At 41.4% G+C, this 25,326-nt stretch overlaps 2 protein-coding genes across 15 annotated transcripts in view; one reads left to right on the top strand and one right to left on the bottom strand.

The window, feature by feature from the left end:
• NRDC (nardilysin convertase) overlaps positions 1-13,260 on the top strand; it is a 90,500-nt gene extending 77,240 nt beyond the window's left edge. For 3 of the 4 annotated variants that reach the window (XM_004089797.3, XM_030823898.1, XM_030823899.1), the window contains 11 exons: positions 1,821-1,948; positions 4,092-4,254; positions 7,655-7,686; positions 7,900-8,038; positions 10,046-10,093; positions 10,373-10,425; positions 10,812-10,895; positions 11,466-11,556; positions 11,807-11,923; positions 12,806-12,895; positions 13,023-13,260. In XM_004089797.3, the coding sequence (XP_004089845.2) occupies positions 1,821-1,948; positions 4,092-4,254; positions 7,655-7,686; positions 7,900-8,038; positions 10,046-10,093; positions 10,373-10,425; positions 10,812-10,895; positions 11,466-11,556; positions 11,807-11,923; positions 12,806-12,895; positions 13,023-13,220 (1,143 nt within the window). In that variant the 3' untranslated portion in view covers positions 13,221-13,260. The remainder of the gene's footprint in view (positions 1-1,820; positions 1,949-4,091; positions 4,255-7,654; positions 7,687-7,899; positions 8,039-10,045; positions 10,094-10,372; positions 10,426-10,811; positions 10,896-11,465; positions 11,557-11,806; positions 11,924-12,805; positions 12,896-13,022) is intronic. The other variant, XR_004032593.1, reaches the window with a different exon arrangement.
• A 706-nt stretch (positions 13,261-13,966) lies between these two features.
• Positions 13,967-25,326, bottom strand: part of OSBPL9 (oxysterol binding protein like 9) — a 168,868-nt gene continuing 157,508 nt past the window's right edge. For 10 of the 11 annotated variants that reach the window (XM_004089796.3, XM_003258981.4, XM_003258983.4 and 7 more), the window contains 9 exons: positions 21,112-21,283; positions 19,804-19,888; positions 18,419-18,529; positions 18,081-18,144; positions 17,826-17,966; positions 16,503-16,581; positions 15,776-15,867; positions 14,913-15,048; positions 13,967-14,690 (listed from right to left, as the gene is read on the bottom strand). In XM_004089796.3, coding sequence (XP_004089844.1) covers positions 14,616-14,690; positions 14,913-15,048; positions 15,776-15,867; positions 16,503-16,581; positions 17,826-17,966; positions 18,081-18,144; positions 18,419-18,529; positions 19,804-19,888; positions 21,112-21,283 — 955 coding nt within the window. In that variant the 3' untranslated portion in view covers positions 13,967-14,615. The remainder of the gene's footprint in view (positions 14,691-14,912; positions 15,049-15,775; positions 15,868-16,502; positions 16,582-17,825; positions 17,967-18,080; positions 18,145-18,418; positions 18,530-19,803; positions 19,889-21,111; positions 21,284-25,326) is intronic. The other variant, XM_030823904.1, reaches the window with a different exon arrangement.

The following is a 25,326-nucleotide window of genomic DNA, read 5'->3' as shown; positions in this document are numbered from 1 at the left end:
CATGGAAAAGTATTTGATGTTGTTGAATTTGTGAGACTTACTTAGCCTTAATATTAAAACCTAATATAGAACATATATATATATATGTATGTATGTATGTATAGAAAACTAGAGGTCAATTTTATCTGTAGAATATAGATGTAAACTTTCTAAAAATTAAGTCCAGTTTAGCAAAAAGAATAATTCAAGTACCAGGAATGCTAGGGTTGTGGAATATTAGGAAATTGATGATTGTAAGTCACCATAACACAAATCAAAGGAGAACCACTGTATGAATATAGTGATAAATGCTGATAAATCATTTGATAAATTTGAGTTGGCATTCCTAATAAATAGGAATGGAAGGAAATTAATTAAGTATAAAAACCTCGGCCTGGCGCAGTGGCTCACGCCTGAAATCCCAGTGCTTTGGGAGGCTAAGGCAGGCGGATCACGAGGTCAGGAGATCGAGATCATCCTGGCTAACACAGTGAAACCCTGTCTCTACTAAAGATACAAAAAATTTGCCAGGCATGGTGGCGGGCGCCTGTAGTCTCTGCTACTCAGGAGGCTGAGGCAGGAGAATGGTGTGACCCTGGGAGGTGGAGCTTGAAGTGAGCTGAGATTGCACCACTGCATTCCAGCCTGGGCAATAGAGCAAGACTCCTTCTCAAAAAAAAAAACAAAAAAACCCAAAAAACCTCAGGTAAAGAACTATCAGCAGACATTACATTAACTGATAAAATGATGAACACTGACATCAGCAACAAGCCAAGAATAATCCACAATCATCTCTATTATTCTGTTATTGTTTTAGAGGTTCTGGCTATTACAGTAAGATGAAAAAATGAAATAAAAACTTTTTTGGAAAAAATATTTTTCCTTGCAGATGATATGATTGTATTCTTAGAAAACCTCATATACCACTAAAATTAAAAAAAAAAATTAGGTGTGATATGGCTGGTCAAAAGACTAGTATATCAGAATCAATGGCTTTTTTTCCCCCATAGTAGCAGTAACCACTTAGAAATGGAAGCCAGGCACAGTGGGATGTGCCGGTGGTCCCAACTCCTCCGGAGTTTGGGATGTGCCGGTGGTCCCAACTCCTCCAGAGTTTGAGGCAGCAGAAATACTTGAGTTTGAGGATACTTAGCTATGATCGTGCCACTAGCCTGTGCGATATAGCGAGGCTCTGTCTCTTAGAAAAAGAAACAAATGGATGGAAACAATCTTACATTTATTTACAATATTGAGAAAAAAAACCAATAAAGTGGCCAAGAATAAACAGGAAAAGTATAGGATCTATCTAAAGACAAACTACAAATCTTATTGAGAACACCCATGAAATGATAAAAAAGGAATAATTGTTCCAAATTTGACAATTATTTAGAATTTTGGACCCTTAAGATTCTTTGAGGCCAGGAGGCTGAGGCAGGAGGATCACTTGAGGCCACGAGTTTGAGACCAGCCTGGCAACATAAGAAGACCTTGTCTGTACAAAAGCAAAAAAATTAGCCGGGCATGGTGGCCCCTGTCTGTAGTCCCAGCTACTCAGGAGGCTGAGGTGGGAGTATGGCTAGAGCCCAGGCATTCGAGGTTACAATGAATTATGGTCGATACTACCACTGCACTCCAGCCTGGGTGACCAGAGTGATATCCTGTCTCCAGGTAACACCCAAACAAACAAACGAACAAACTGAGTTGTTAGTAATTTTCTTATGTCCCCCCACAATGCCTAGTACCATGCTGGGTACCTGGTAAAAACCAAAGAGAAACATTTCCCTCCCTAATACCTAGTGGATTTCCATGCTTCTTAAAGTGCTTCCTTCTTTTTCTTTTAGCTACTGTTTCAGCTCATTATTGACTACTTAGCTGAGTTCAATTCCACGCCAGCTGTCTTTACAATGATAACTGAGCAGTTGAAGAAGACCTACTTTAACATCCTCATCAAGCCCGAGACTTTGGCCAAGTGGGTATAAATGAGATGAGCTTATATTTTGAGGACCTGAAAGTATTAGTCTTCCTAGTGGGTAGGTGTGGGGGATAAGGCTATAGTTTCAGTGCTAATTTTCATCCATGTTTGAACTGTGCTATAGTTTAGGAAACCCGTCCATAGTGTTATAGTATTTCTAAACCCAGCTTATGTAGCTAGCTGTGAATGGAACTGAAAGCAGCCTACTGTAGAGACTAAAAGTAAAGAAGGGTGTTTTCACCAATCATTATACCTAAATAATAGTTAAAGAAGTACTGGTTTTGGGCCGGGCATAGTAGCTTATACCTGTAATCCCAGCACTTTGAGAGGCTGAGGTGGGAGGATCACACGCCTAGAAGTTCAAGACTCGCCTGGGCAATATAGCAAGACTTCATCTCTACAAAAAATTAAAAAATTAGCTGGGTGTGGTGGCACATGCCTGTAGTCCCAGCTACTTGGCAGACTGAGGTGGGAGGATTGCTTGAGCCCAGGAGGTTGAGGCTGCAGTGAACCATGATCATGCCACCGCACACCAGCCTGCATGACAGAGATAGACCCTGTCTCGTAAAAAAACAAAAAACAAACCAGAAGAAGTATTTAGTGGTGATTTTAGTATGTTGGTGATTAGTAGCTGAGTTAAATTGCTAAACATGTCACTTATCTAGCAATCTTAACTATCCAGAATTCAGCCAAGCTTCCAGAAGAGAGCAGAAAGGCAGCTACACAGTCTGTATGCTAATACTTAAACCCTCTGCTCACAGGCAACCCCCTTGGGTCTTCATTCAGAGCCTGTTCTTACTACTTTAGTCCAGGGCTAATTGTAGCCTGTGGGATACTTTTGCGTGAATCAGAAAAAAGTATCCCTCTGGGGTACCCTCTATTAGCAGGTAGAGCCTGTGGGAGGGAGAGAAAAGTCCTCTGAACAGACCTACCCCTTTGTGCACATGACTGGCTAGCCCCTACTTGACATTTTTGCCCTGGGCATCTATAAATAGTGAACAGCGTAAAGGTTCTGCTTTTGACACAGCTATAATGAACCCATCGGTTTCCAGAATTAGAAAGAAGGGATTAGGAGTCAGTCACGTAATAACTGATATTCTGATCACAGAAAGTTGCAAAAACTATTAACCAGATATATGTTAGAAAGGACATGGACACAGGGAAGGAACATCACACACCGGGGCCCGTTGGGGGATTGGGGAGCTGGGGGAGGGATAGCATTAGGAGAAATACCTAATGTAAATGACGAGTTGATGGGTGCAGCAAAACTAACATGGCACATGTATACCATAACAAACCTGCACATTGTGCACATGTACCCTAAAATTTAAAGTATAATAATAAAAAAAAGGAGAGTTATCTGCAACCATTGATACAATGAATAGCCCTGCCAATAACTCATGAATACTACTTTATTTATAAAAATACATTATTAAACACAACCTTCTATTTTATTAAAATTCAGCTCCTGAAATTTACTTTATAAAAGATAGAATAATAATAAACCTGTTTGTTGAAGATTTTTGTGCTAGATCTAAGAACTTTTATATAAATTCATTAATTTAATTCTATCCAAAACGGTTACCTCTCACGAATACTTCCCCTATTTTACAAATGAAGAAATTGAGTCATAGATGTTAGTAGATTTGTCAAATTCAAACAGCTTATTTGGGGTGGGGTTGTGGAGATGGGGGATGAAGTTAATCTGATTCTGGACCAGAGCTGTTACCTATATTATATTGTCACTGCAGTAATAGATATCCCAAATGATGGCTTCTAGTAATTAATAAAATATTAGCGAGATTTCAAACCAAAATAGTAATAATTTTAAGTCAGTGTACAACTAAGTAAACTTGACTCATCTGGCAGCTTTACTTTTATATGAAATATTTTACCCTGCAACTGAGGCAGGTAAGTGCATTTTTGTACTGCTAAGTAAATTTGTTTAAAAGTTTGTGTATGTGATTTTCAGTACTTTTTTGGTGAATCTGATACTGTTTTGCCATCTTACATTGTGATAAAAATGGTCTCTCTTTAGAAACACATCCTTTATAGAACTTTGACCAAACATTTCTTTATTCCGAAGATTCATTTCTAATAACAAAACTTTGAGTATTTTTTTTTTCTGCCCTCTGTACAGAGATGTACGGCTTTTAATCCTGGAATATGCCCGTTGGTCTATGATTGACAAGTACCAGGCTTTGATGGATGGCCTTTCCCTTGAGTCTCTGCTGAACTTCGTCAAAGAATTCAAATCCCAGCTCTTTGTGGAGGGCCTGGTACAAGGGAATGTCACAAGCACAGTGAGTGTGAGATGCTCTGTAGGCCAGGTCTGAATGCAGTTGTGAACTCTGGAATTGCACTAGTTCTTCCCTAAAGGGGAAGCTGTAGTTTTGGCAGGCCAGCATTATCATATTCTGTTTAGAAGGGAACCTGACCCCTCTGATGCTGGGCAGCCTTCTTCTTAAGATGAAGACTGCTGGGCTGGGAATGGTGGCTCACGCCTGTAATTTCAGCATTTTGGGAGGCCAAGGCAGGAGCATTACTTAAGGTCAGGATTTCGAGACCAGTCCAGGCAACATAGTGAGAACTCTTCCCTACAAAAAATAAAAAATTAGCCAGGCATGGTGGCACATGCCTATAGTCTCCGCTACTTGGGAGGCTGAGGTGGAAGGATCATTTGAGCCCAGGGGTTTGGGGCTACAGCATGCTATGATTGCGCCACAGTATTCCAACCTGGGCAACAGAGTAAGACCCTGTCTCAAAAGAAAAGAAATAGAGAGAGAAAAATTGATTGCTGGTAATAGACCAGGACTTTGAATGAAATGGGTTTGGCGTGTCTATACTGTTAGTTACCTTTGTTGAAGATTATATGTGGAAACCATAAACAGTTTAGTATAGAGGCTAAAATGGGAAGAAGGAAATGGTGAGGGATGTGTGTGCATACATATGGATACATACACAGCTACATACATACATACATAGCCAGAACAAGTATGTCAAGCCTGTGTGTGAAGCTAAGTTGCTGGGCTTTATCCTGTAGAAATGGAGAACCATTAAAGGATTTAAGAAGATTTGTGCTTAAGAAATATCCAGAGAGACAAGTTATGAAGCTGTTTTAAAGTGTAGATATGATTTCACTCATAGGAGTTACCTAAAGTAGTGAAACTCATAGAAGCAGAAAATATAATGGTGGTTTCCAGTAGTTGGGGAGAAGAGGGAAGAGACAAGTTATTTTATGGGTACAGAATTTTCGTTTTGCAAGATGAAAAAGTTCTGAAAATCTAATCTACTGCACAACAGTGTGAATATAGTTAACATTATTGAACTGTACCCCCTTTTTTTTGAGACAGAGTCTCGCTCTGTCACCCAGGCTGGAGTCCAGTGGTGTGATCTTGGCCCAACTGCAATCTCCGCCTCTCCGGTTCATGCCATTCTCCTGCCTCAGCCTCCCAAGTAGCTGGGACTACAGGCACCTGCCACCTCACCCAGCTAATTTTTTGTATTTTTAGCAGAGACGGGATTTCACCGTGTTGGCCAGGATGGTCTTGATCTCCTGATCTCGTGATCTGCCCACCTCGGCCTCCCAAAATGCTGGGATTACAGGCACGAGCCACTGTGCCGGGCCCTGAACTGCACACTTTTAAAAATGGTTGAGATTGGCCGGGTGCGGTGGCTCACGCCTGTAATCCCAGCACTTTGGGAGGCTGAGATGGGCGGATCACAGGGTCAAGAGATTGAGACCAACCTGGCCAACATGGTGAAACCCTGTCTCTACTAAAAATACAAAAATTAGCCGGGCTTGGTGGCACGCGCCTGTAGTTCCAGCTACTCGGGAAGCTGAGGCAGGAGAATTGCTTGAATCCGGGAGGCAGAGGTTGCATTAAACTGAGATTGTGCCACTGCACTCCAGCCTGGGCGACAGAGTGAGACTCCTCATCTAAAAAAAAAAAAAAGTTGAGATTATAAACTTTATATTATTTTATCAAAATAAAAAGCGGGAGTGAAGGCTGTGCGAGGTGGCCCACGCCTGTAATCCCAGCACTTTGGGAGGCTGAGACAGGCAGATTGCTTGAGGCCAGGGATTCAAGACTAGCCTGGCCAACATGGTGAAAACCCGTCTCTATTAAAAATGCAAAACTTAGCCAGGTGTGGTGGTGGGCATCTGTAATCCCAGCTTCTTGGGAGGCTGAGGCAGAAGAATCACTTGAGCCTGGGAGGCAGAGGTTGCAGTGAGCTGAGATCACGCCACTGCACTCCAGCCTGGGTGACAGAGTGAGAGTCTGCCTCAAAAAAAAAAAAAAAAAGTTGGAGTGAAAAATATTGAAGCCTGATGTTAGGCCAAATAAATGAAAAAGAATTGCTTAAGGCTGGACATGGTGGCTTATGCCTCTCATCCCAGTACTTTGGGAGGCTAAGGTGGCAGAATCGCTTGACCTCAGTAGTTTGAGACCAGCCTGGGCAACATAGTGAGACACCACTTCCATAAAAAATAAAAAAGAATTAGCTGGGTGTAGCAATGCACACCTGTAATCTCAGCTACTTGGGAGGCTGAGGTGGGAGGATTGCTTGAGCCCAGGAAGTGGAGGCTGCAGTGAGCTGAGATCATGCCACTGCACTCCAGCCTGGGCAATAAAGCAAGACCCTGGTTTGTTTGTTTGTTTGTTTGTTTGTTTAAAGAAGTGCTTAAGAAATAGAAGATGATGGAAATTCACTCAGGGGGAGTGAGAGAGAAGGCGGTCTAGAATGATGCCCAAATTTCTTTCTTGAAGCAGTGGGTTGGTGGAGCAGGATCAGTAGTAAGAGTGGGAGCATATGAGGAGTTTGTTCTGATACATATTGAGTTGGAAATGTCTGTGGGGCCTTGTACCTGACTAAGGCCTTTTCCTCAGTCAGATGCTTGTTCAAGATTCTCTCCCTAAACTGTTTGGTTATTAACCATCCTCCTCCATGGCTTCCCAGTTTCTCAGGGCTGGCCCTTTGATTGGAATATATAAATGGTCACTCTTGAAATTGTGGCTGCTATCGTCCCCTTTCTCTCTATCTTCATTCTGCAACCCCAAAACCAGCCTTAGTTTCTGTCTTGGCCACCAAAAGAATTTTAAGTCTCAGTCCACAAAGGAAGAGAAGAAATAGGCTGCCTGTTTTTCCAAGCACTGTTGAAGTACCAGGCAAGGGCTTTTGGCACAGAGTCCTTAGTACCATGAATTTCCTCCAGTAGAAATCACTTTAGAGAAGAGCTAATCCCTCCACTTATCCCTTATTTTATAGTTAAGAAAACAGAATTCTTAAGAAGGGAAGAGGATGTATTCACTCAGTATTAAATGTTATTTTCTTTGCTTTATCCAGGTTCTGTGTCAATGGGCCCAGGATTCTGAAACATAGTCCATGTTGTCATAAAGGCCACAGCCTAGTTGGGTAAACCAACACTGAACAATTAAGTTTGATCCAGTTGGGAAACTGTATTATGGGTAAACAGATTGCCAAGAGAGCCAGAACAGTTAAGAGCCACTTAGTGTTCCACAAACACAATCAATCTTGAATCAGTCAATGAATAACTTGCCAGCATTTAGGTCACCAACTATATCTGCTTTCCTAAAGCTATGCAGGGCTCCCCAAGCAATTGGGACATTGATATTAGCTGATCGTGGGTGAAATGAATGTCTAAAGAGCTTAATGTAGTTATTCTCTTTTGCCTCTTAGGAATCTATGGATTTCCTGAAATATGTTGTTGAGTAAGTATTTGAATTTTCTCTTTGGGGTTATGTGTTCTTACCAGCGAGAGGGCATGGAGCCACAATTCAGTTAATTATTACTAAACACCCAATTGAAATACTACTTGTAGTAGATTTTTTTGAGGCTGGTGTACAAAGCAATTGAAAAGTTAGAAGGCCTAGCTTCTTAACAGTTTTTGGGTGCCTCAGTGACCCATACTGATTCTCTTGCAGCAAACTAAACTTCAAGCCTCTGGAGCAGGAGATGCCTGTGCAGTTCCAGGTGGTAGAGCTGCCCAGTGGCCACCATCTATGCAAAGTGAAAGCTCTGAACAAGGGTGATGCCAACTCTGAAGTCACTGTGTACTACCAGGTCAGTTGGCGGTACTAAAGACTGGCGGAAGGTCTAGTACCTGGGGATAAGGGACCCCGTGACCTTCAAGGCCCTTTTATAGTTACTTCTGTAGTTTTATGCTCGGGGCCATTTGTCCTTTAGAAGCAACTATATTTAAAAATTGCTCCTGTTGGTAAAATGGATCCTTTTTCAATCACAGTGAGGTATTGCTTCATTAATCACCTAAGTACTAATCTAGAGGGCCAGAAACCGAGGTGTGGGTGGAAATCCCTACATGTGCCCCGATAGAACTCCAAGTAGCAGAAGGACATTTGTTAACGGGCAGTTTTGAAAAGAAGACAGAAGGAAACACAGCCAAACAATTAAGACACAGCAAAGAGAATGACTACTAGAGTCATAAATGTTTAAAGCACCTGAGAGGAAGGATTTATCACCTCTGTTTTAGGGTGACAACTCCATGATCCAGAGCCCCTTACTTCTTGAGGTCATACCAGCTGGGTCTCAAATTTATTCCTTTTGTCTTCAGATTCTGTGTTCTTTCCACACCATTCTATTGGGGTGTGTGGTGCTTAAAGGAAGGAAGCACTCGGCAGTATCACAGTTAGCTCTAGCCCATAGCCTGCTTTAACCTGTGGTTGGTCCCACTCGCTTCTAGAGCCATGGGGATCTTCCTTAAACCTTGCCTGTCTAGTCTGATTACTGACTTCCGAAATTCTGGGGCTCCTGTAGCCGCTGCTGTTATTTTTGTCAGGTCTTGTGAAGATCCCTGACTGGGCTTTGGGTGGGATGGCCTGATTATCATTTCTTTGTCTTGTATCTCTGGCCCTGGGCCTCAGCCTTATTCTGACATTATCCTGGTCTGGTTGTCAGGAGCAAATTCACTTGCCCGATGTCACGGTCATCTCTTGTTAGTGAAGTTGTGTCTTGTCCTAGTCTTCTTAATGAGTACTTTGATTCAGGAGCAACAGCAGTTTTGGAGCTAGGTTGATAATATTTTTGTCCTTCCGTAGAGGCCCTGCTTCTCTCTGGAGCCTCTGTGGCTGTAGCATTCCAACCTGCAGCCTCTTCTAGGTTATGACTACCAGGTCCCAAACTCCACAAATGGTACAGCCTAGCCTTTCTTAACCTAGTCTGCATTTTCAGTGCCTCTGACTGCTTACAACCCCGGGACTGGAGTACTCATTTTCGGCAGGATTTCACATTGTAAGACTATGAATGCTTTCCATCAGTCACCTCTTAGCACTAGCTTCTAATACAAACTGTTCCCTTTTGGAAACCATATCCTTTTCCAGAGAGCATTGGTTTTGTTGTGGTCTGTTTAGAGGGAAACAGAAAATCTCAATGCTGACTAATCAGGTCTTGCAAGGGCACATAGGCATTAGCCTCTTCCTCTGGTGAGTGGAAAGCAAATGAGTCTGTGTGAGAGGAACCTGCAAGATCCTGACTCTGGGAGGCACTAGCAACATCCTTGTTTACTGGCCTCGTGTTCTTTCATTCTGAATGCATTATTTTGCCAGTCTTGGGCAGCTAGCATGTGGTCCCAAAGCGTGGCTTCTTCCTCTGAAGTATTTTTCTTATCAACTGGTTTTGGTCCTTGTGTGTGGAACTGATTCTTGTGTGTGGCACTGTTCATTTTCTCTCCTCCTGAGGAATAGATCCAGATACATTTCAGGATCCCAAAACATTTCTTGCTGTCTTCCTTAGGGCTTTGAGTTGCAAGTACTTAATTTTAGAACGTGTCCTCTGACAGGATCTGGCAGGTCAGGGATTATTAATCTCACCGTCGTTTGCACCTGCAATTCTATGCTAGTGCCGGGAGTACAAATGGTCAAGCATGACTCCTGTCCTCATAGACCTTCAGTCTGGTGGGAAGGCAGATATGTAAACAACATCAAAGTATGATTAACTCTCTTGGGGGAGAGCGATTGGTGGTGATACCTAAGTGGTTGCCTAGAATAGCTGGATTATTTAAAAGCCCTATAAACCACTGGATATTCAGTTGGCCTGACAACCTTCTCTTTTCAGTCAGGTACCAGGAGTCTAAGAGAATATACGCTTATGGAGCTGCTTGTGGTAAGTGCATAAAGGAGATGCTGAGGTTTTCAGCAGCCCCTGACCCACTATGAGGCCCAGCCTTTTCTGCCTGGGATAGGGACATGGGGTAGTCAGAGACCTGTGATTTGAAGGTGAGATGGTCATCTACTGTTCTCACCCAGTATAAGCCTGGGCCAATTAGGAAAAAGGCACTTAAGGGAGGCTGGACTTGGGAGGTATGTGAAACACTCTGGGGAGAGAAATGGAGGCTTCTCTGCTGGGAGGAGTTGGGCTGATGGGCAGTATGTTGAATTACAGATGCACATGGAAGAACCTTGTTTTGACTTCCTTCGAACCAAGCAGACCCTTGGGTAAGTCTGCTGGCAAGGCCACTGAGCTCAAATAAGGGCCTAGGGCTTACTTTGCAGGCTGAAGTTCATCAGATATCCTTACTGAGCAGTCTGTTAGAGCTTCCTTCCATCTCATAGGGTGATACTTACTCATCCAAACTTTTGGAATTTGTATCTTTGACTATAATCAGGTTTTCAGTTTGGTTAAGTTTCAAGATAAGAAAAAAGGCTAGTTTGTGGCCCCCAATTCAGGAGAGGTATGGACACCTTAACATTTTTGGGTCCTGTTTCAGGACTTCCAGTTCCAATAAGGATGGGCAGAAACTTTTCCCACTCCTATCTAGTGCCTCCAAGGCCAGGGCCCAGATGATCACCTGAGCTCATATAACTTTTCTCTCTGGCTGTAGGTACCACGTCTACCCTACCTGTAGGAACACATCTGGGATTCTAGGATTTTCTGTCACCGTGGGGACTCAGGCAACCAAATACAAGTGAGTGAGTGAATAGATGAGTGTAACCTCCTATTATGGGCATGGAGAGTAGGGGCTACATGTGTTTCCTTAAACCTTGGGCAACCCTGACCAAGCAGGTTTGCTCTGTTTAGTCAGTGGAAGCTGGGAAGATGGAGGTTGTTATAGATGGCCTGTTCCAGGACTGATCAATAGTTCCAGTGGCCCTTTAGAACTTGATTCAAGTCCTGTGGTCATTGTGTGGGGCTTGCCAGTGTTTATCTTCAGGCAGACCTGCGGACAAGAAGAGAAAGAATGCCTGACCTGACAGGCATGCTGAAACCTGTTAGTTTTCAGCTTTGGAATGGTGAAACATGGTTGTGACTGCTTCATTATGAGGATACCAGGAAACTGGGCTGGAGGTGGGGTGAGGGGGAGGGTTCTGTTCTCTTCAACGTCAGGTGGAATATTGAGGCCTGGGAAAACACTTTACCTTTTTTTCCTGGAAATATGTCTTAGTCTTAATTCCTTCTTTTGCCTTCTGCCTGAGATCAGGTTTCTGATGACTTAACTGAGGATGTTTCAGTTCTGATTGAAGATGTTTTGTTTCAGTTCTGAAGTTGTTGATAAGAAGATAGAAGAGTTTCTTTCTAGCTTTGAGGAGAAGATCGAGAACCTCACTGAAGAGGCATTCAACACCCAGGTGACTGTGCCAGCCTGGTCTTTTGGCCTTTGGCCCACACAAGCCCCCAGATACAAGTCTTAACAGGGCTTCGCCGGCCAGTTTTTGAGCTTTGCAGCCCTACCTTCCTCTTACCATAGTGTCTCCCTAGCTTCATCCATGCCTCTCATACTGGCATGTCCATCACAAGCCAGGCTGGACAGTGCCCAGTGTGTTCTGGGGGAAGTGGTATGTTGCCCCACCTGAGCATCTTTCTTTTTGGTGGGAACAGGTCACAGCTCTCATCAAGCTGAAGGAGTGTGAGGACACCCACCTTGGGGAGGAGGTGGATAGGAACTGGAATGAAGTGGTGACACAGCAGTACCTCTTTGACCGCCTTGCCCACGAGGTAACATGGTTTTCAGAGTAAGATGGCTGAAACTGGTCAAGGTTCCTGATTCTACAGGAATCACAGGTCCGTGCACACCAGCATTGTGTGGAAGAGAAACTCGAAACACTAGTCCTGACCTGATTACTCGCTCACTTCTTGAGTTTTCAGACTGGCCTCTCTAGCACCTTAGGTGGCCACGTGAGCTGGGTGCTAATCCTTACCACACCACCACCAATTTCAATCAGAGCAGCTCTATTTTTGCGCTATATATTGAGGTTTACAAGATTTTGTGGAGAAAAAGAGTTTTGCTATTTAAAGAAAATTGAGGACTCTTTGTCTTTATGGAGTTCATTATTCCAAGTGCGTGTCTTTTGACAACTTCTATTCCAAAGTAGTAAAACCTATGAAAAAGATCTGGATCTTGTACTCCAGTGTGACTTTGGTTAATATATAGCCCCTATATGGTGAATTACCATAGGACATCATTGCTCTGTGATGGAAAGAGGTTATTTAGTAAAAGGCTTCATCTTAACACATTCTAGTTTTCTTAATAGAAGCAAGGTAGATTTCCTCAAGCCGTGGTATGCAGCTACCATGTAATTGGGAGGTGACACTAAGGAGATGTGGGTGTTGGGCTCAGTGTATGGTATTTAGCTGTAATTAGAACATCTGCTAACCTCTCTTGCCATTGTAGATGATTGGTATAAAATGTGAAGGCATGCCAGAGAGCGTCATCATCGTTTTGGTCTGGAAGGTTAGGGGTAACCTGAGAATAGGAAGAATAAAATGAGGTCTTCAGATGCTAAGCAGGTCTAGGGACATCTGCGTGGGGGTTAGGTTTAAGAGCTATCTATCTTTCTTCTTGAATTTCTTTCCTATCATCTTCCCTTCCCTTGTAAGATTGAAGCACTGAAGTCATTCTCAAAATCAGACCTGGTCAACTGGTTCAAGGCCCATAGAGGGCCGGGAAGTAAAATGCTCAGCGTTCATGTGAGTATGTTTAACTAACTCCATGCATTCTAGGGTTGTCATTTACTGAGTCTGGGTGGTTATCAGAACTCTTAAACCCCTAAATCTGGTCAGCATATTTTTCACTTTTGTCTTTGTCCTCTTTCAGGTTGTTGGATATGGGAAGTATGAACTGGAAGAGGATGGTACCCCTTCTAGTGAGGATTCAAATTCTTCTTGTGAAGTGATGCAGCTGACGTACCTGCCAACCTCTCCTCTGCTGGCAGATTGTATCATCCCCATTACTGATATCAGGGCTTTCACAACAACACTCAACCTTCTCCCCTACCATAAAATAGTCAAATAAACTGCAGTCACATTGGCCTGAAGCAATGTGTATTTTAAAATGTGTTTGTATTTTATGGAGTTAGTTATACTACTGCCTTAGGGCTGCCATTGAAGTTTTGCATTGGCATCATAGCATTTGATTTACTTTTTATCCTTTCTTTGTTGAGACTAATAAACCCAGGGTTACTGTAGGAGCTGGCAAAGGAAAATTAGCAGAGTGGGCCAAGTGAGACCAGAAAGCCTGCAGCAGCACTTTGAGAAGCCCTGGCCTGTGTCCTCTCAGACTGAGAATCTACTTCTTGAAAGGCCTTATGTAACCAGTATATTGAATAACTAAATGCTAGGTACTAATAAATACCTGGTTTTTTTTTTTTTTGATGTATTTTTAAATAAAGATAGTTCTGTATTTCCCTTCAGAATGAGCCATTTGCTGCTCTGGCATTCATTTTATTATATTTATTTATTTTTGTTCACTGTGGGGTGGGGATCTATAAATACATACTCTTCCCAAACCCTCTAAGGCAATAATACATTTTTGGATAAAATGTTGGTAGACAGCCCTACATGTGCAATATGAGTTAAGTGAAGATTCTGGGGACTTGCCTGGCAAGGGCTAAAGACAGAACATACAATCTGAGACAGGAAAAGAATGGATCTTCCATTATTTCAAGTGTCTTTTTGAAAAGCTAGCTCTTATATTCAAGGTTGCCAAATAATTGGCTTCCAAGTTTAACCATAAAAGATAATAAAAGATGCACATTTTTTAAAAAAAGTTTGGAAAAATTACTTTATGAAGCCTTAAACACTAAGAATAATTAATTAAACTGTAATCCAGGATTAGATACAATTTAATAAGTTCAATTCCAAAATAAAAGTTATTGTAGGTAAGACCATGAAATTTCCTAACACTTGATTTTAATACATTGCGCTAATTTTCTAAAACAACTCAGGAACCCATATTTACAGTAGGCAGAATATGAAAAAATCTGGCATCAGGTATATTTATATATATGTATGTGTGTGTATATATGTGTGTGTGCGTATATGTGTGTGTATGTATCCCGAGATTATATGAAGAAACAGGTTGTATATCTTAACAGCAGTACTAGAGCGCAGAGTTTCAGACTTGGATTTATAAATGCTTTCAACATGTGGTGTTTGGAAAAGGAGAAGACATCTGGTTTTCAAAACCTGAAGTTTTTCTCAGGACTGAAGTCAAAATCGTAACTGCCACAGAGGGAAAAGGGAAGCTTTTCCCCTTAATTGTTCATCTGCGTCAGAAAGTCCAGTATCCCTGAGATAGGAACCACTGTAATTAGAAGGGAGTGAACAGGTTTCTCCCAAAGGAAGATTGTTTGTTGCTGAATTATGCCTACTGCCCTGATCATCAGGTATAAACTTTGCATTTTCCAACCTAATGCTTGGCAGCACCAAGACGTTTCAGTAACGGTTCATCATAAACCCAGCATTCTCCATCTTCATGAAATAACTGTAAGGCAAAGAGGAAGAATTTAGTTACATATTTGCTTTGTACTTCTATAATATACTATTTCATGTCTGCTCCCCACCCCGCCATTAGACTGAAATGAGTTTCAAGTAGGGACCAGCGATCATCCTGTTTATAAACAGTGTTTGGCACATCACTTCTTCAACATTCACTGAAATAAATTAGGAGGAACAGCACTTAGGAGGGTGGGGCAGGCAAGCTTACCCTTGTCTCCCACTGAATTTCCTTCTCCTTCCTTTCTCGGGCTTCTGCTCTTTGTCTTTCTTCAAGCCTGTGCTTTGCTTCAGTTGCTGCATCAATGTCTCTGATTTTTAAGTTGAAAGTGACATCCTTCCAAAGGCTAAAACAAAGAGATAAGAGGAGCTGGCAATGTTGAGAATGAAAGCCTGCAGCCATCCTGAATATAGTATAATACAAGTCAAATGGCTTTAAGTGCTGTAGGTCACAGACTAAATCTCCTTATGCTGGCACTAGGGCACTGGAGTAAGGAACAGAGATATGGGCTCAGAAGACTCCACTGCTAGTTGTCAAAGAAGGAAATAAGGGCTGCCTGACAATATGATAAGGTCAACAGAAGAAAAAGAATAGTGGAAGCTGAGACCTGGGATTCTACTTCTGGCTCTATGTCTAACTTACTGTGCAACTCTGGGTCAATCAGTTTACCTCTGTAGGGCGAATGTCCCTTAATAGATACTGTTGTTAGAGGAACTGAGAAGTTCCATTTCAGAAAAACTCCCTTGGATTTAGCAATATGATGGAGAAAATAGTATGAATGGAGAGAATAAGGGTCAAGAGGTAAATTACAGAGGATTAAGGTAGTTAACATGTGGCTTCCTCCCAAGGCCTTTATTCCCATTTCAGGAAAGAAGGTAAAGAGAAGTTAGCTGACTGAGCCATCCATGGTCACAAAGGTAGTAAGTGGTAGTTCTGACATACGAACCTGGGCATTCAAACTTGGTCTATACTATTATGCTCTGCCCTACTGTCTCTCAAACCCAGTCCTGTGCCTACGCCCAGGCAAAGTTTAAGCACTGCAGCAATGGTTCCACTTAACAATGTTGGCTTACCTGCGGGATTCATACTCGTTCTGATCTTCCAACTTCCTCACTTTCTTCTTGATTATAGGCAACTTCTTGGTATCTACAAAGACTGTATTTTCCTGGAAAACAATAGAGGTGGATGGGAACTAGACCCATAAACCCCTAACCTAATGATAGATGCACTGTAGTGCTTTTGACATTTCAAATTCTCTAGGTCCAAAATGCAGTTCACTGGCTCCTCCTGTTAATTTCATAACATATTTCCTCTGTTTAAGAACACTGAGTGGGCAGTAGTACAGAGTGCAAGTTCCGTAAGGAAAGGTCTATCTTAACTCATTTTGGTATCTCTGGTGCCAGGCAGTCAGTAAATTTTATTATACAAAATCTTAAACTGTGTGTATGGAAACACGCAGATTAGTGCTTCATATTATAAACATACCCCACACACCTAACATTTACTGGGTTCTTACTGTGTGCCAGGCATTGTTTTACATATATTATTCTCAAGTGTTTTGAGAGCCAAGAGAAAAGTAAAAATGATTATAATTACCTATACTGCTGGGAGAAGGTGGGGGAAGGAAAGAAAAAGCTTGCCCTGAAGAGATGACATACATTGGAGCTGTCCTAAAGTTCCAGCTCTAATATACTGTAGAAGGAAGTGCATCATGAAGGAAGTACTGATGAAGGAAGCCAGAAAAAGGGATAGAGTACAATCTAATGTGGCCTAAAACAAGTGGCAAAATGAGGATCTTACCCCTGTTGCATATTTTGCATACATCACACCATTCCATTCCCCTTCAATTGAGCAAAAAGACTTCTTGTCATTTGGAGAACTGAACAGAAAAGGAAATGCTTGTGTTAGTCTCAAGTTGAAAATTATTCTACCAAAGAATCTGCTCAGTGTGGCCCAACTACAGAGTAGAGCACAGAAGAGCAACTGTGAAGTTTCTGATGAAAGCATCTTAACTGGATAAGTCCATGTTAGTTAGAACTGGACTCCCCAGGGCTAACTATAAATGAGGGCCTTCAACAAGACACTTATGAACTTGAGATCCCAAGAACAGTGGGTATGGGCAAGAACGTCCTATTCTGGGTGCAAGGACCATAACAGAGTTGGCAAATTCCCTATCCTCAAGCTGTTCACAGCCTAGTGGAGAGAGACATCCCACTATTGAGATTCTAGGTGGTAGGTGCTGTGGTGAGCTTACATAGGCACTGGGGGTCAGGGAAGGCTTTGCTTAAGAATATAATGCAGGCTTTCATCCTCAGGTTGAAAGGGACCTCTGTGCCAGATGGTGTGAATACTTTCCCTGAGCAAGGATCCATTCTGCAAAAGCCGTAACAGACCTCTACTTGGACAAACAAGTATGGAATGTGAGAAGATAAGCAACACAGCAAAGGCCTGGTTAGGAAGGGCAAGGCATAAACAAGATTGAAAGAGGCCAGAAGAGGGAGAAATGACCAGGGCAGAGGGAGGAGAGCTGCTATCAACGCCTGAAACTTTCTTTCCCACTGTCCCCTTCCCCCCAATTAAGGGTTCCAGAGGCAGAGAAAGTCATGGTGCCATCACTGTAGACTTTCCACTGACTGGCACAGTCATCTGCATCTGACCCAAGAGTATCAAATGGAAGCAAGCCAGATGCCTGCAAAATGTGATGGTTACTGTGTTTCCCCGGCAAAGGTACAGAAAAAGGGATAGCTGTGAGGACTTGGAGGCAGTGCTGCAGGGGTCACGAAGTCTGCTGTAAGGACCAGCTCATCATTCAATCTGGCAAGAATAAATTAGGGATCCATAATCTGGTTTAGCTAGGCAACCTACAAAGGCCTCTTTTAGTTCAACACTGCAAGTCAGGTTCTTAGGAAGGAAACCTATCAATGACCTCTGACTGCTCTGAATATATGTTTTAGGTCTTCTTCTGATATGGGACTTTAGCAAAAGACATGACACATAAAATGTGAAACACGCTTACAAAGACAGAACCATTCTTTCACACTCCTAATCCAGAGGCTATAGTTCAAGACAAAAGGCAGTTATTTCAGAAAAGCATAAGAGCTCTAAGGCAGAAAAAATACCTACAAAATCTCAGCAGTAATTCTGTGCTTCTTGCCCCCATAGAAGGGTTTAGTGTGGAAGATGATAATTGCACTATAGCCTGTTTTGGAACAATTAATATTGCATTCTCCTCCTAATTCCACCCAGGGCACTGTGAGGATAGACCTGCAAAATCAAAAGTTTTTAGGTAAGGTTGACAGTTAAGAGGAAGAGGGGGAAGAGGTATGTCTCAAGGAACAGCAGAGTCTACTGCTGATCAGAGGAAATGAACACACTTGCCTTCCATAGCCATTGGGGAATGTGAGAATGTAATGTTCATCATAGTCTAGACATGAGACACAGCCTGTGGAGAGAAAGGACAGAATCTCTGATGAGTAGTGCCAAGTGGCCACAAGGCTTTCTTGTCGAGTTGATGGTTACTCCAGGATACTCCATTCAATTTAGGGATAACCTATCTAGTTCCCCACCCTTGCTCTCACCCCCAATACCAACGCTTAGTTGCTAACAATGACATCTAGTCTAGCCATTTTCTTTTACTAGACAAGTGTCCATCACACATTAGAATGACATAAAATTCTCCTATAACATTGTAGTCCACCCAATGCCAACACACTTACCCTGCCCTATGTTGTGCACCCCAATTGACATCCCAAGGAATTTTGATTTGGTCCAGATATGAGCATTGAATTGTATTTTCTTGTTAAAACACTCAGCATAAAAGGCTGAAACTGAATAGAAATTTTCAGTTAGTAGATTATATATACCTACAGCCACCTCTCCAAAATCACATAACCTGGGGGAAATAATTGGCTTCATGGGGAAATCCTTTACCCTTCAAACAGCCTCCAATTAGGCCAGGAGGTACCTACCTGCCTTTTATACCCTTTTCCCCAATGCAAGCATTCATTCAGAGCCACGTGGGCAGGATCATGCCTGAAATGATGCTGTGGCCAACCCAGGAAGCTTAAAACCAAAAGGGCTATCTGTTCTGGTCTGCAAGTATGCCCAGGCTCCAGCCCCAACCTAGGCCCAGCCAGTGTTTCCAGTTTTAATACTGCACTCAACAAACAAGATGTTGAGGGTATGTACAGTTGACCCTCCATATCCATGGGTTTTGTACCCACAGATTCAGCCAACTGTGGATTTAAAATATACAGAGGCTGGGCTCAGTGGCTGACGCCTGCAATCCCAGTACTTTGGGAGGCCAAGACGGGAGGATCATTTGAGGCCAGGAATTTGAGACCAGCCTGGGCAACACAGTGATACACTGACTCTAAAAAAAAAAAAAAAATAAGAAAATTAGTTGGATGTGGTGGCACATGTCCATAGTCCCAGCTAATTGGGAGGCTGAGGTGGGAGGACCATTTGAGCCCAGGAGGCTGCAGTGAGCTATCATTGTGCCACTGCACTCCACCCTGGGGGACAGAGCAAGAGCCTGTCTCAAAAGAAAAAATAAAAAAATACAAAATAAAAATAATACAAATAAAATAAATAGTGAAACAACTATTTACATAGCATTTACATTGTATTAGGCATTATAAGTAATCTAGAGATGACTCAAGTATACAGGAGGGTGTGCATAGGTTATATGAATATAAAAGACACCCTTTTACGTTAGAGACTTCAGCATCCTCGGATTTGGTATCTGCAGTATGCCAGGAATATACTGTGTAGAAACTACATATCACTTATATAAACTGTCTCACAGTTGCTGAGGTCTCTACAGCACAAATTACTATATATAAGATGACTCTGGAAGCATTAAAAGTTGGTTTCCTAAATCCCTTCTTTTTATACACACTTAATTTGTGAAGCTAAGAGTCTGGAGCATACAAAAGGAAAAGATATGAGGAACCAATCAACTTGAGTTTCCACTTCAGGGAATAAGAAACACACAGCTAGTCACACAACTGACAGTAACCTCAGCCATGGAGCTTTTAATGACCCTCTTTAGACAGAATAGTTTTGAGAGCAGAAGTTGCAGAGGAGCTCTGTAACTTACTGGGTGGATGATGGGAAACCTGCTCAGCCACAAATGTTACACTGTTTTTGGAAACCCAGGGAACTGGTCCTTCTGAAACTAGTTCCTGCAAGCAAATATAACATAATTTTCTTTTGATGAGAAAACACAAATGACATTTCAGAGAATCTGATAATTGGGGTCTCTGCTCGCTCTACACACACCAAGCACCCTATATATATATTTCTATTGTAGAACTTAATTACAATATTTTAATTGCTTTGTGTCAGTCTCCCTGACTAGACTAAGACATTCTTAAAGGCAAGGATTGTGTGCCTCACTCAGGGCTGCCAAGAGTAGGCACTTACCAATGTCGGCCAAATGAGTAAGAACAGACACATACTTGTCTGTCTTCAGTATAGACTATATGTAATGTGTCACTTGGAGAGGGAACTATATGGAGAATCATGTTTACCGACAGATTATTATGTGTCAGGTGCTGTGGGCTATGGTTTTGTTTTTTTCACTTCTTAAAGCCTTTTTACATGCATTTGAGTCTTCCTTGTTGGTCATTTTCTTCAACCACTAAATTTGTTGGAGCCTCAGAGCCAGTTCTGGGTTACCTACTCTTCTGTAGCTATGCTGTCTTCCTAAATAATTTTATCCAATCCTAGAGCTTTAAAATGTCATCTAAATACACTATAATCTTTGAAAGCCCCATCTCCATCTCAGACCTCTCCTTAAACTCCACACTCTTAAATTCCATCTCCCTACTTGACAGCTTCACAGACCTCTAATACTCTATATTTTATATTAGCTTTTGATTTTTCCCTCCCCAAATCCAATCTTTTCCTTATCAGTAAATGACACTGCCACTGCTTAAGTCCACATGCAAGGATTCATCTCTGATGTCTCCTTTCCCTTACCTCCCCCAATCCATCCATCAGTTCTACCTCCAAAATAAAGCTTGAATCACCATGTCTCTCTTGAAATAATGTCAAAGCCTCCACAATGGTCTCCATGCTTCTATATTTGCCCCTTCTCAATTTATTTTTCACAAAATCATTCTAATGATCTTCTCAAAACAAAAATGAGATCCTGAAAAGCCATAAAATTATATCATGGTCTACAAGACCTTGCAAGATCTGATTTCTACATCCCCATCCTCATCTCATCCTACTCTTTTTCCTCCTCCTCACTACATTCAAACTATGCTGCTCTAACAACAATTTCTTCTATGGGTGGTGACCATCTTTTGATCATTGCTTTCATCATTATTATCTGCCCCTAAATAAAATCTTGAATCAGTATACAATTAAGATAATTTAAAAATGTCAATGCAGAACTCACTGTGTTCTCTTCAGTATCATTTGGTAACGTCCAATGACACTGAAAAATCTCGCCCAAAATGGGATTGTATGGCTTTTTGGCAACTGATCCTTTCCTTCCCGCATGAAAGGCTGAGAGGTACCATTTCACAACCTGAACCATTCGATCCTTGGGATCCTTCTGGTCACTAATGCTGCAAGGGAGAAAGACAAAATTTAATGTCCTGCTTTCTGGTAGAAGACAAGATGATGCAACAACCCCCAGTATGGTCCACCTAAGTCAGGCTGAGAGGACTGAGGACCTAGGACCAGGAGTTAGCTTACAGTTTCATTTTAAAATTGAAGTATAATATATATAATTAAATGCATTGGTCTTAGTGGTTTTTTTCTTTTTTTTTTAAATTTCAACAGGTTTTTGGGGAACAGGTGGTGTGTTTGCTTACATGGATAACTTCTTTAGTGGTGATTTCTGAGATTTTGGTGCACCCATCACCTGAGCAGTGTACACTATATCCAATGTGTAGTCTTTTATCCTTCACACCCCTCCCACCCTTCCCGTTGAAGCCCAAAGTCCACTGTATCATTCTTTTTTTTTGAGACGGAGTCTCGCTCTGTCACCCAGGCTGGAGTGCAGTGGCGTGATCTTGGCTCACTGTAACCTCACCTCCCAGGTTCAAGCAATTCTCTGCCTCAGCCTCTCGAGTAGCTGGGATTGCAGGTGCTCGCCACCAGCTTGGTTTTTCATTGCTGAGTTTCTTCACTTAGAATAATGGTTTCCAACTCCACCTAGGTTGCTGTGAATGCCATTATTTCGTTCCTTTTTATGGCTGAGTAGCATTCCACGGTATATATATGCCACATGTTCTTTATTTGCTTGTTGATTGATGGGCATTTGGGCTAGTTCTATTTTTGCAACTGCAAATTGTGCTGCTATAAACGTGTGTGCATGTGTCTTTTTCATATAATGACTTCTTTTCCTCTGAGTAAACACCCAGGAGTGGGACTGCTGAATCAAATGGTGGATCTACTTTCAGTTCTTTAAGGCATCTCTATTCTGTTTTCCATAGTGGTTGTACTAGTTTACATTCCCACCAGCAGTGTAAAAGTGTTCTCTTTTCACCATATCCACATCAACATCTATTTTTTTTTTATTTTTTGAATATGGACATTCCTGCAGGAGTAAGGTGGTGTTGCATTGTGGTTTTGATTTGCATTTCCCTGATAATTAGTGGTGTTGAGCATTTTTTCATGCTTGTTGGCCATTTTTTTTTTTTTCTTTTTGAGATGGAGTCTCGCTCTGTTGCCCAGGCTGGAGTGCAGTGGCGCAATCTCGGCTCACTGCAAGCTCCACCTCCCGGGTTCACGCCATTCTCCTGCCTCAGCCTCCCCAGTAGCTGGAACTACAGGCACCCGCCACCACGCCTGGCTAATTTTTTTGTATTTGTAATAGAGATGGGGTTTCACTGTGTTAGCCAGGATGGTCTCAATCTCCTGACCTCGTGATCCGCCTGCCTTGGCCTCCCAAAGTGCTGGGATTACAGGTGTAAGCCACTGCGCCCAGCCAACCATTTATTTTATTATCATGATCTTCTTTTGATAATTGTCTATTCATGTCCTTAGCCCACTCTTTGATGGGATTATTATTATTATTTTTTTTTTTCTTGCTGATCTGTTTGAGTTCCTTGTAGATTCTGGATATTAGTCCTTTGCTGGATGCATAGTTTGCAAATATTTTCTCCTACTCTCTGGGTTGTCTGTTTACTCTGTTATTTCTTCTGCTGTGCAGAAACTTTTTAATTTGACTAAGTTCCATCTATTTATCTTTGTTGCATTCACTTTTGGATTACTGGTCATAAAGTCTTTGCCTAGGCCAATGTCCAGAAGTTTTTCCAATGTGATCTTCTAGAATTTTTATGGTTTTAGGTCTTAGATTTAAGTCTCCAATATATGTTGAGTTGATTTTTGTATAAGGTGAGTGATGTGGATCCAATTTCATTCTTCTACATGTGGCTTGCCAGTTATCCCAGCACCATTTGTTGAGAAGGGTGTCCTTTTCCCACTTTATGTTTTTGTTTGCTTTGTCAAAGATCAGTTGGCTGTATTTGGCTTTATTTCTGGGTTCTCTATTCTGTTCCATTGGTCTATGTGCCTTGGTCTTAGTGTTTTGCTTGAGGATTTGACAAACGTACATATCTATTTAATTAATCATCACTTAATCAAAAAACAGAATATTTCCATTAATCCAGAAAGTTTCTATATCTCCCTTTCCAAACAATCGCCACATCTTACTTACCCTGAGGCAAACACTGCTTCTGGTTTCTAGTATCATAGATTAAGTCCATGTAAATGCACTGCTTAATTGCCAAATAATTGGAGATTTTCTGTATGTTACTAATTACTAATTTAATTCATGGGTGTAGAATATACACCCTGTATGATTCCAATTATTTTAAATTTATTAAGACTTCCCTGTATATGTTCTATCTTGATAAACATTTCACATGCACCTGGAAAAGACTCTGTTATACAATTGTTGGGTAGTGTTTAGAAAGGCCAACTGGGTCAAGTTGATTTGATAATGCTGTTCAAATCTTCTAGAGCCTTCCTGATTTTTTGGGGGGGGGGCGGGGAGGTGGTGAAGGCAGAGGCTACTTGCTTCATGAGACCCTGACGGATGAATTTGTGGACTTGGCTATTTCTCTTTTTAGTCAATTTTTGTTGCTGCATGTATTTTGAAGCTGTGTTATTAGGTACATACATATTTAGGAGTATTATTTACTCTTGATAAATAGATGCTTTTATCATTACAAAATATTCCTATTTGTCTCTAATAATATTTATTGTCTTAAAAGTCTCCTTTGATACTTATACAGATACACCAGTTTTGCTATGCTTAGTGTTTTGCATAGCATATCATTTTGCATCCTTTTACTTTTAACCAGTGTCTTTAAAGTTTCTCTCTTGAAAATATCATATAGATAAATCCTGCTTTTTTAATCCAGTCTGACATTAAATGGAGTGGTAACTGTTGATATAGTTGGGATTAACTCTACCATCTTGATAGGTTTTCTACATGTCCCCTTTGTTCCTTGTTCATGCCATTATTTCTCCTTTCTTAGAGTTAATGGAGTATTTGTACGATTCTGTTTAATCTTGTCTATTGGCTTTTGAACTGTACTTTTATTTTTTTAAAGATAGGGTCTTGCTCTGTCACCCAAGCTGCAGTGGTGTGATTACAGCTCACAGTCACAGCCTCAAATTGCTGGGACTGCATGACCCTCCTGCCTTAGCCTCCCAAGTAGCTGGAACTACAGGTGCACACCACCATGCCTGGCTTATTATTATTATTAAAAATTTTTTTGTAGGGACAGGGTTGTGCTGTGTTGCCCTGGCTGGTCTCCAACTCCTGGCTTCAAGCAATCCTTCTACTTTGGCCTCCCAAAGTGCTGGGATTACAGGCATGAGCCGCTGCACCTGGCCTGTAAATAGTTCTGGGGGCCTCAAAGTTTAAATTCTCACACATAAAAACTACCCTTAAATCTCAAATCTATACCCAATGAACAACTGGTATGCTCCATTTTTGCTTACACGTTACTAATAAATGCTTAAATTTTACTTCTTAAATTATCTGTTAATTTAAACACTGCCATATTTATTTAAATTTCTGCCTTTGGCGAATTGGTTGTTCTTTTAAATCTTCATCAAGAAAAAAATATACATATATTTATCAATGTCGGCCAATGTATCCACCCAGCAAGAAACTTCAGTGGTATGTATCTAACTTCAGTAAACCACAGTCCGAGACTACGGAATGCAGAGAAGACAAACTAACAACATTCCCCATTACAAAAAAATTTCCTGCTACCAGCGAAAGGCAATGTGAACTCACCTCCTTGTAAATCAATTTCACCTTTACATTACTTCTATCTCATACATATATAATATTGCAAGCTTTATATTTAAAATTTATAAATCATCTATAATTTGGATACTATATTGTAAGCTCAAGGGCAGACACTGACTTTTCCTTTCTCCAACTTGTAAGAAAGTGCCTAGCAAACAACAGGTGCTTTAGAAAGGTTTGCTGAACTTAGAAAATTAAGCTTCATTAGGATATAGTACAAATAATTTGACAGTGATTGCCAGTGCCTGGATTAAATAAACTTATACCATTGGCCTTGTGAATATTGGCTACCTATTAATGAGCTCTTCAGAATTTTTTAAAGTGTTAAACTTG

The sequence above is a fragment of the Nomascus leucogenys genome, chromosome 12, assembly GCF_006542625.1.
Source record: "Nomascus leucogenys isolate Asia chromosome 12, Asia_NLE_v1, whole genome shotgun sequence".
Lineage (NCBI taxonomy): Eukaryota > Metazoa > Chordata > Mammalia > Primates > Hylobatidae > Nomascus > Nomascus leucogenys.
This window is presented reverse-complemented; position numbering and strand designations above follow the sequence as displayed.